Genomic DNA, 10,092 nt, shown 5'->3' with positions numbered 1-10,092 from the left:
CTTCCTGGTTTGGTGGTCTATAGCAAACCCCCACCATGACATCACCCTTGTTGCTCTCCCCTCTGACTCTAACCCAGTCAACAGGCCTATCTTCAGTTTCATACTGGAGGTCTGAGCAATCATATGGCCCTTTTACATAAAGTGCAACTCCCCCTCTTCTCCTCTGCCTGTCCTTCCTAAACAGTTTGTACATCCATGACAGTGCTCCAGTTATGCAAGTTATCCCACCGAGTCTCTGTTATTCCAATCATGTCATAGTTCCATGCTAAGATGTGCTAAGATTATTTAAAAACTTTGACTTGGAGGAAAAAAGAATTTCTCTCTTTTTTTTTTGGTATCTAGATAGCAAATATCTTTTGTGTTTAAGGAAAAAATAGTCACCCCAGATTTATACTATCCCAATCCTATATTATACAAGCAAAGAACTTACTTTTTAAATATGCCTATGTGATTTAGGTACCTCTGTCCTGTGGAAAGTCATTCAGATGTTTGTTTGTTTTTAAGTTCACTTCTAATTAATACTAGATCTGGTGTTTCCTTTCTTGAACACTGATGTGCATTAACTCTCCACAGATGCATCTGGAATTACCTCAGTATAACATTAGTCTGGGTAAAATTAGAGAATCTAGCCATTGCCTTTGGTGTGATAACTCATACGTACCAAGAAAACAGAACTTGGCCTAATTAGCATGAAATTAATATGATAAATTCAGTATTTTGTATCTTGCATAAATTTAAGTGAAACTGATGTTCATTCAACCACTAGGCATGGAGATGGAATTGCCTACAATCAAATACACTACAAGATACAGCAGCAATACAAATTCCTCCATAATACACTGTCAGAGTATCTCTGGAAGACTGCTTGGGCTCATAGGTAAGTTCACTGTTCAAGCCCCTTGAGTCCTTGACCTCCTTGGTGGTACTGCCAAGAAGGGAGCTAAAGAGTGAGATTTAATTTTCTTATGGGCATTTTATTACTTCAGTTCAGTATGTCTGGCTTTTCAAAGGGCTAAATTTTGAAGACCAGGGGTGAAATTGTGATCCCAGTGAAATTAATGTGAGTTTTGCTATTTGCTTCCATGAGGCCAGGATTTCATGCCCAGAAGACAGATTTAAACACTATACATCCTACCTAAATCTTTGCATGATGCTGAGTACATGACATTATTGAAAATCAGCCCATTTCCCTCTGGGGGTAGATTACTCAAAAGTAAAGAGAAACATACAGTTTATAATAGACAGTGGAAAACATATGGAAGATATCCTTGAAGGGCAAGAAAAAAACTAACATGGCACTAAAACACACATACATACACAATATATTTTATGATTGAATTGTGCTTCCTTTATTCTAAGTGTATTTTTTAATTATTAATGTACTAAGTGCTATAGTGTTTCCTATTGTCACTAGGTGATGCTTTCATTAAGCAATAGAATAAATAGTTCTAGCACAGTTCTGTTTTGCTTCATGTTCCAGGTTTCTTTCTTTATGCATAGTTTTGGTTTCTCCATCTTTAGAAGAGACTCATCCTTGTGTGAGGTTGAATATCATGTTTCAGATGCACTCTGATTCCCCTCAGGAGTTATAAACTGTACTTTGGGCACCATGAGGGAGGAGTTGGTCCTCCTCATGGAGTTGTTTCTTCTTATGGAATTGTTTCTCCTCATGGAGTTGCGTTTTCTTAGAGAGTTCTGATGGGACAGCTCGCTCTTCTGGAGGGTCTGGATGAGGATGGAGGGCTTTTCATCTAGCTCCCGAGCACTGCAGCGTGGAGCAGCTACCTTGATTGTGTTGCCAAATTTGGAGTAATCAACAGCATATACTCCTTCTTCTTCTGTTACGATGGGCACAAAGCGGTGGCCCCACAGGATCTCCTCTGCTATGTAAGATGTTCTTGCTTGCGTGGTGATGCCTGTGGTCTCTACTACTCCTTCAAGTATCACTATAAGTTCTAAATCTTGGTTGACCAGGTCAGAGGGGGAGATATCATAAAGTGGACTCCGCTTGTCTATAATATGGCAAATGATTAAAGGTGCTACCAGGAAAATGTTGTTGCTTTCAATGGGGTTGTCCACTGGGATGTCCAGCTGGTGAATAGGGATGATCTCCCCTTCGGGCGTAGTAGTCTTCCTCACTGCCTGTATTCTCACAGAAGCACTGATGATCATGCTTTTCCTCAGATCTCCCACTCTGAACATGAAGCAAAGTCTGCCATTTCGAACAGCAATAACTGCATGCCGGCTGAAAATCAAAGTCTCTGCCCTCCTGTGAGCCTGAGCGGTTTTCATAAATATGCAGCCCAGCATGACAGCATTAATAATCAAACCCACAATGTTCTGTAGAATCAAGACGGTGATGGCTGTTGGGCATTCCTCTGTCATCATTCTGCCTCCAAAACCAATGGTCACCTGAACCTCAATGGAGAAGAGGAAGGCAGAAGTGAAAGACCTACGGGAAAGGTTTAAACTCAGTTAAAGATATCTGAATACAGCAGATCTAAATATCGAAGTCAACTGGGAACATTCAGTTGGAAGTAGATCGAGCGCCCATTCCTACAGTTGTTGTGCACTTAAAATTCCCATTGACTTCAGGCAGAGCTTTACCTGTCTGACATTTTCAGGATTAGTGACATGGTCTAATTACTGTACTGCAGACTCAGGAGCCTGCCGGTCCTGAACAGCGATTCTGTGGTCCTTGGCTTTGGCAAATCAGCTAACCTCTCTACCTTAACAGCCCATGTTCCTCCCCAGGTTGGCAAGCAGGGTGTTCTGACACAGCCCCCACTCCAAAAGTCTTCTACCCTCCAAAGCAGTGAGGGAAAACTATAAAGATTAGTATAGCCTGAGGTTATTAAATTATACTCGTTTCCCCTCTACCCTGTGAACACCTTTAATAGGACCATAGGGGATAATCATACACCAGGATATCCGATTCCTGCAGAAACCATACTGGTCAAGGGTATGAGTGACTAGTGGGATCAACCAACAGAAAGAAGGTAATGGATCTCTCCACCCAATTCTCATCTCCTCAAAGGTTGGGAATGTTAGGACCCAGGGTTTTGGTCAGTGTCAAGGCAAGGCTAGCTGCAAAATTTCAGTCTAGATTTAGGATTGCAAAGGTTACCAGACAAGCAGCATCTGGTTTATTTACAGTTCCTAGGGTTTTATGCAAACCTATATCAACTAATGACAAGGGCCCTTTTCATATACTAGTGTCCATAACCATATGTAACATCCACACTCGTAAGAGTTATGTTTACATGCAACCATCTCAGAAAAGTGTATCTAAATTACTCCTTTGTATTGGGCTTGGTTTTAGATGAAGGAAACTGGATCAGCTTTTAAATATCTCCCTTTTTATTATGTTTTCAGAGGACTAGAATCATGAAGAAAATTTTAAAATATTTTATGGCATATGCAGTATCAGGAAGGGAATACAATGGACGGAGTGACTCCCAATAAAAGAGTGCTGAGCTGTAGATTTAAAAAACCTCATTGGATGAGGTTTGGTTACAAACATGGACTTTTTAATTTATTTTTTCATTCTTGGAAACCACCAGAAAAGCAGTGGTATGGCTGTGTTTGGTTTATGAAGAATTAAGGAGCAAAGGGGTTAATATATTAATAACTAGAGTTAATGAAAAGGTTAATATGTTAATGAATATTTTGAACAAAATTAAGTCTATAGATGAAACTTTACTTCACCATTATCAAGGCTGTGTAGTATAAAATGACCAGCTTTCCTTTAGATACCTTTCCTTTAAAAATTCTACATTTTTATGTACTAAACTCCATTTGTTTATTTATTTATATTTATCTGTTTTATATGCCTCTCTTGTTGAAGAACACTGTGGTTTAGTAGTGTAATAATGTGAACACAGAACTAGGAGCCAGTACTCTAATTTCAGTAATTCCAGGTCTCTCACTAACTCTCCTTGTAGCTTTGGCAATAATTTCCATTTTTATAAAATGGGGTTGTAGGAAGTGTTATGAAGCTCAGTTAGGATTTGTGCAGACTGAAAAATATAAAATGGTATGTAAGTATGGGTTAGACTTTCCAAGACTAGGTGTCCTTTGACTCTGCTTAGAAAGCTTTTATTTAAGTTCCTAGTATGGATTAAAGAGTCAAAATGCAGATTTATTTTTTTGGCTGTTATTATTTCCACCTACAATAAAAATATCAAATATTCTTTTTACCACACAGAGACTCAGCTATTTTTAAAAGTATTACTGTTCATATTTTTATTTCATAACTGTTCAAACTGGTAGTTTTAACAGAACAGAGTATTTATTAAGGAAAAATATTCTTCACAACTAGAAACAAAGATGCTTGACTACCTTTTGGCCTGAAACACCATACATACTAGCACTATATAGCAACATGTGTTAAAATAAAACGTTATACTACTCCGTCATTTGTTCTGGTTGTTTATAACCCTTAGGATTTCCCTTGCTACCAAATGTAATGATCTTATTGGAATTCCTACTTGCCTAGGTATTGTGTAGCATAAATTTAGCATAATTACTGAGGTTTCTCAATAGTTGACAGACTGCATTTAGATAACGTCAGAACTTTAGTCCTGATACAGCTCTTTTGTGTTGGGGTAACAGCACTAAAAAGCCATAAAACTGTCCTAAGCAAGAAGCTGAGGATTTTCTTTTTTTAAGAGCAAGGGACTATTGGGAATTTGTACAGCAGGGGGCATGACTGGAATGCTGGCATGTTCCTGGAATCCCCAGCTGGTATAGTGGGCAAGCACTGTCTGTGGGGATTCCAAAGAAATGCTAATACTGAGTCAATGTTAACTTCAGTGCATGCATTTCTCGCTATGGATTTCCCCTTGGGAGGGGATGTCCCAGAGTCACAGCCAGCAGAGTCCCAAAGGAGAGACTCCACTGGAGCTCAGTTTCTGCCATGGACCTGAAAGGTACGACATGAGGTTCCTGCCCAAAAGTAGAAAGGTGGATACCGATGGTCCTTCCACACCTAAGATTTACAGGCTTGTAGGGTGTAGCCACATGCCAATTGTGCCAGGACAAACCCCATTACCTCCCCTCCTGTGACAATTAAAAGAAAATGCTGTGAGTCTGGAACCTCACAGAACTGCCTTATCAGGGATGATCTGAGCCTTAATTGCTCTTTTCAGAAGAAATAACAGTTAAGAAGAAGAAAAAAAATCAGGAACAACGAAGTTGACTTTAGCTTAGAAGAAAGAAAAGTGCCGCTTATAAAAGCAGCGTGAAAATAGAAAGGAATGAAGGAAGAATCAGGTCCTTCTTAAGCCAGAAATACTCACAAATTTAAAGTTGTGGTATACGCATAGAAACTACTATAGTTTTTGAATCAGAAAGGGAAATAAAAGGATATTCTGGTTTTATGGACTTAAGGGCAGGTAAAAGTGCTATGGGATCTAATGCATGACCCACACAATCGCGCCTCCTGCCAAGCCACATGTCAGGCAGGAGGTGTGATTGTGGGATCACTCATTAGATCCCATCACACCTTATTGACAGTTCAGGGAGACCCTGCGGCTGCAAGACCAATAGTGGATGGGGCTTGGTGTGGCTCACAGTCGGGGCAGTGTTCCCTGCACTGCTCCTGCTGCAAGCATCATCCACTGTGGGGCTCTCTCACAGAAGGCTCGAAGCAGCAGCAGCATTCCCTCGCTGTGAGCCACGAAGCCCACCATGCTGTGCAGCTTGCTGTGTTGGCAGTGAGAACAATGACACCACTCTAAACCTTGTGGGGTGCAGGACTCGCAGCAGCAGTGAAGAAGTCACTGTTGGGAGCTTTGTGTTTTATCATGCTGTCGTCAATTGGTTGAACAGGTACCTAGGTAATTGCATAAGCTGTACAAGGGGATTAGTTCTACAGTCCAGTCCCTGGTGAAGTCTCTTACATGAGTGCAGCATGGGTAAACTGTAACCATTCTGGTTTGCTAACCTACTTCGTGCTGGTGTAGAAGACAGAACAACATAGTCCTGGGCCCTCTCTGTTCCAAGAATATGCTATTGCTGGCAAAGTTCTCTTACTGCTTGCCCATAAATCCAATTAACGGATATCCTTTTGGTTCTGTAAGTATACAGTTTATATACTATTCCCTCCTGAAGTCATTTGGCTTCTACTCTGAAAAACTGCAGGGCTTGGGACATTATGTATGTGTATTTACAGGACAATAAAACACTTCTGTGTGATTTGAATACATTACTCCCAAAATTCCTATACTGTTTTTTGCAACAGATCTCATGTGATATAGTATGTCACAGCACTCAGTCTTTAATTGAAACTGATGGCCTAAATCAGCCTCATAAATGACCAGTAATATGGGATGCTTTCTGAATTTCTGGCTTCCCAGCTAGAGACATCTTAAAGAGGCCTAATTTGCCACCTTGGAAATTAAAAAGAGGAGAGATGTTCTGCTGTTTCTGGAAAACATGCCTTTTAAAGATGCTCTAAATAAGGAAAGCCAGAAATTGAGACACCCAGTTTCAATAATCACCTTTGAAACTTTGGACCCATGTTCTCAGTTTGCCCCATAAGCCATGTTTCACTGTCATGGTGTGAAATTTCCTTTGGACCACACCATATTGGAGATGATGCCACTGATGCAGACGGCACTGCATGTAAAACATATACCCAGTGCTGCAACTCTCTTGCAGCTGACTTTATTTTTACAGGCAAGGAATGTTACCAACCTATTGTGTAGACACATGAAAAGCTGCAGGGTCTCTGTCACTTTTACATCCTTAAAGGACTCAAGAAATCTGCTTTTCTAAGCTTGGGGGGCTTCTAGGATTGATGGTGTCTAGAGGAAAACACAACATGTCTCAGTTGTCTCTACTGTATTATACAGTTCAAGAAAACCAAAACCTAATTTTAGACTTGAGCAGCATGGCAATCCCATCACCCTATTCCTAATGTTTTGCGTATCATACTTTACCCAACATCTGTCACGCACGGTGTCCAGTTGGCACTGCCTTTACTGTTGTCTATTCTATCCATGTCTCCATGGGCAAAAGCCACCAGCCACCACGCCATGGCAAAGAGAAGCCAGCTGCAGAGAAAGGACATCGTAAAGATCACCAGTGTGTGGCGCCACTTCAGGTCCACCAAAGTAGTGAAGATGTCTTGCAAAAAGCGGCCTTGTTCTCGGATGTTCTTGTGTGCCAAGTTGCATGCCCCATTCTTGGCAATGAAGCGGGCCTTGCGTGGACGGTCTCGGACACGTGGCTTCCGGAGGTTTTCAGCAGCGATCCGTGCCAGTACATACTCTTCAGGGATGATGCTCTTCCTAGCCAGCATCTTCCTGCCACCATAGTCTACTTAGCAGAGCACAAATTGGGAATGGTTCTTCAAATGCTTTTTCACTGGTCTCACTTTCCACCCTTATCTTGTCTTCAAAGTCCTGAGGAAAAGAAGAACATGATCTGGTTTGCCACTGTTTCACTTTTTCCCTAGACAATAAATTGATTTAAGCACATGGATTACGTAGACCCCCAGGGAACAGCTGTTAAATTAAACATTGCTGTAGGATTATTCCATTCAATTCATCATTTTAGATTATCTGATCAGGGAAAAGCTCTTAAAACAATTTTTAAAAGTTTTGGTATTTCCCCTCCCGACATTTCTAGAGTAATGGAAGCCACAGAAAGTTCTTGTAGTTGTCCATCAAAAGAAATGGTGTTTCACAACAGAAAGCACAGATCGTACAGATCGTGCCCTTCCTGTCTAACTACAGTAAACTCTCTGGTAACCGGCATCTTACAAGCCGGTATGCTCTGTTAACCGGCAGGCCGGCTTGTAAGGAAAAGTGAAACCGGAAGTGCCCACCATGGCACTTCCAGTTTCTCCAAGCCCCCACGGCCCGGGGGCATAACAGACTGTGTGGGGCTGTGCGGTGCCTGCCTCCATGTCCTGCAGGGCAGCGATGCCATGGGAGAGGCAGAGGAGGTGGAGGGATGCCCCAGACACGGCGGAAGAAGTGGCAGCCAGGGCTGCTCAATTAACCGGCATATTTTGTTATCTGGCATCCCACATTCCCGGGGGATGCTGGATAACAGAGCTTTTACTGTACTATGTAACTCCCATTGAGAAATACTCATCTGAGTACAGTCACTTGTATACTTCAGAATCTGCAGGATCAGGCCCTTAACAAGGGCCTTATTTAACAAGGCCCCAGACAGCAGTGCCAGCCCGATGTACGTTTCTTATACAAACAGCCTTACTGAAGCCAATTGGGCTACTCACATGCTACTCATTTGCATGAACAAGTGCCCCGTTCTTAGTCCCAAACAGGAGCGTATGTAGAATTCCGAACAGTGGGGTGCAGACACTGAGGCACATCATCACATAATAAAAACACACATTTTCTCTCCAGTTAAAAATAAAATAGAAGCTTTGCTAACATGCTAGGGACCTAGGGCTGTATTATTCAGTTGAAGCTTGAAGCAAAAAGAAATACAACTTTGAATGAGTTAAAAACAATCTGCAGGGATATGAAACGGGAGCTTCCTTACCAGGAGCAACTAACAGACAGGAGAATTGCAGATCAAAGGATAGCTTAGTTGGTGGAACAGCAAGACCATTAAAAAGAAAAGAAGACCCTTAACACCTGTGGAATGAAGAGTTTAGAAGGGGTCAAGTAGATTACAACGATCCATGAAGTCAATTGACTCCCTCAGCACTGCCTGACTAAAAATGCTGGTGCCACTGCTAGACAGTTGGTTTTAAACTTTGGGTGGAGCAGGCATCAAAGGGGGTGGGGGGAGTGCACCCCTCCCCCCAAAAATCTGCCCCTGGTCCCAAATGACCATGCACTTCACAAAAAAAAAATACGGAGAGACTACAGGCCAGATTATCCATTATTTTGTTTGGAGAAGACAAGACATTTGGAGCTGAGGAGCAGACAGCAGTTGAAGTTGTTGCTATTGTATTATTATTAATATTACTACTACAACAACAGCAGCGACAACCTAAACTCTTCCAGCTTTTCTACTGCTGTTGTAATAATAATTATTACCATTTATTACTACTACTATAATAGCAATAGAAAAGTTGAAAGTGCTTGTTATTGCTACTGTAATATTACTCCTCCTCCTCCTCTTACTACTGCTATAGTAGCAGCAACAATCTAAACTTTTCCAGCTGTTTCATTGCTACAGTAGTAGTAGTAGTCAATAATAATAAAAATAATTACTATTTTTTGTTATTACTATTATTACAACAGCAACAGAAAAGCTGGAAGAGTTTAATTTGTTGCTACTGTAATACTACTACTACTGCTATTCATATTACTACTACTATAGTAACAGCAGCAACCTCAACTCATCCAACTTTTGTATTGCTATTACAGTAGAAGTAATAAACAGGAATAATTATTATTACAACAGCTGCTGCTGCTGTAGTAGTAGTAGCAGATACTAATACAAACTACTAGTAGTGCTACTAATACAATAGCAGCAACCTAAACTCTTCCAGCTTTTCTATGGCTGTTGTAATAAAGTAGTAAGAAATAATTGTAATAACAGTAAATAGTAATCATCATTATTACAACAGCCATAAAAAACCTGGAAGAGTTTAGGGTGCTGCTGTTATTGTAATAATAATAACAGCAGTAGTAGTAGTAATAAAATAAGACAACAGCAAGAACAATAAGAAGACAGGAGCAAGAATAACAATATTAATAAAAAGACAGTAGCAAGAACAATAAATAATAAGGCAATAGCAAGAATAATAATTGTAATAATAGTAAGAATAAGATAGTAGCAAGAATAATAGTAATAGCAACAGCAATGGTAATAATAAGACAGTAGCAAGAACAATACTAGTAACAGCAATGATAATGAGTCAATAGCAAAAAGAGTAATACGAATAAGGCAGTAACAAAAACAATAATGTTAAGAATAATCATCATAAGACAGTAGCAAAAACAACAGGCATAATAATAATGCAAGACAGTAGCAAGAAGAAGCCAAACTCCTCCGGCTTTTCCCGCGAGCCGGGACTCACCGCGCGGGGGCAGGCGGGGCGCTAGGTGCTGCGCCGGGGGCCGCCTGCCCGCGTCCGCGGCGTGCGCATCGCGGCGGCGG

General features: G+C 41.0%; 1 protein-coding gene across 4 annotated transcripts in view; it reads right to left on the bottom strand.

Annotated features, from left to right (window-relative positions):
• Nucleotides 1–323: 323 nt before the first annotated feature.
• Nucleotides 324–10,092, bottom strand: part of KCNJ8 (potassium voltage-gated channel subfamily J member 8) — a 10,613-nt gene continuing 844 nt past the window's right edge. The window contains exons 1-3 of one of the 4 annotated variants that reach the window (XM_019515677.1): nt 10,013–10,078; nt 6,945–7,409; nt 324–2,452 (exon numbers count right to left, since the gene is read on the bottom strand). In XM_019515677.1, coding sequence (XP_019371222.1) covers nt 1,552–2,452; nt 6,945–7,306 — 1,263 coding nt within the window. In that variant the 5' untranslated portion in view covers nt 7,307–7,409; nt 10,013–10,078 and the 3' untranslated portion in view covers nt 324–1,551. Of the gene's footprint in view, nt 2,453–6,944; nt 7,739–8,520; nt 9,423–10,012; nt 10,079–10,092 lie in introns of those variants that run through there. The other 3 variants (XM_019515675.1, XM_019515678.1, XM_019515676.1) reach the window with 3 other exon arrangements.

The sequence above is a fragment of the Gavialis gangeticus genome, unplaced genomic scaffold (assembly GCF_001723915.1).
Source record: "Gavialis gangeticus isolate Ggan-Ray unplaced genomic scaffold, GavGan_comp1, whole genome shotgun sequence".
Lineage (NCBI taxonomy): Eukaryota > Metazoa > Chordata > Crocodylia > Gavialidae > Gavialis > Gavialis gangeticus.
Note: the sequence above shows the minus strand (reverse complement) of the source record. Positions and strands in the feature narration are given on the sequence as shown.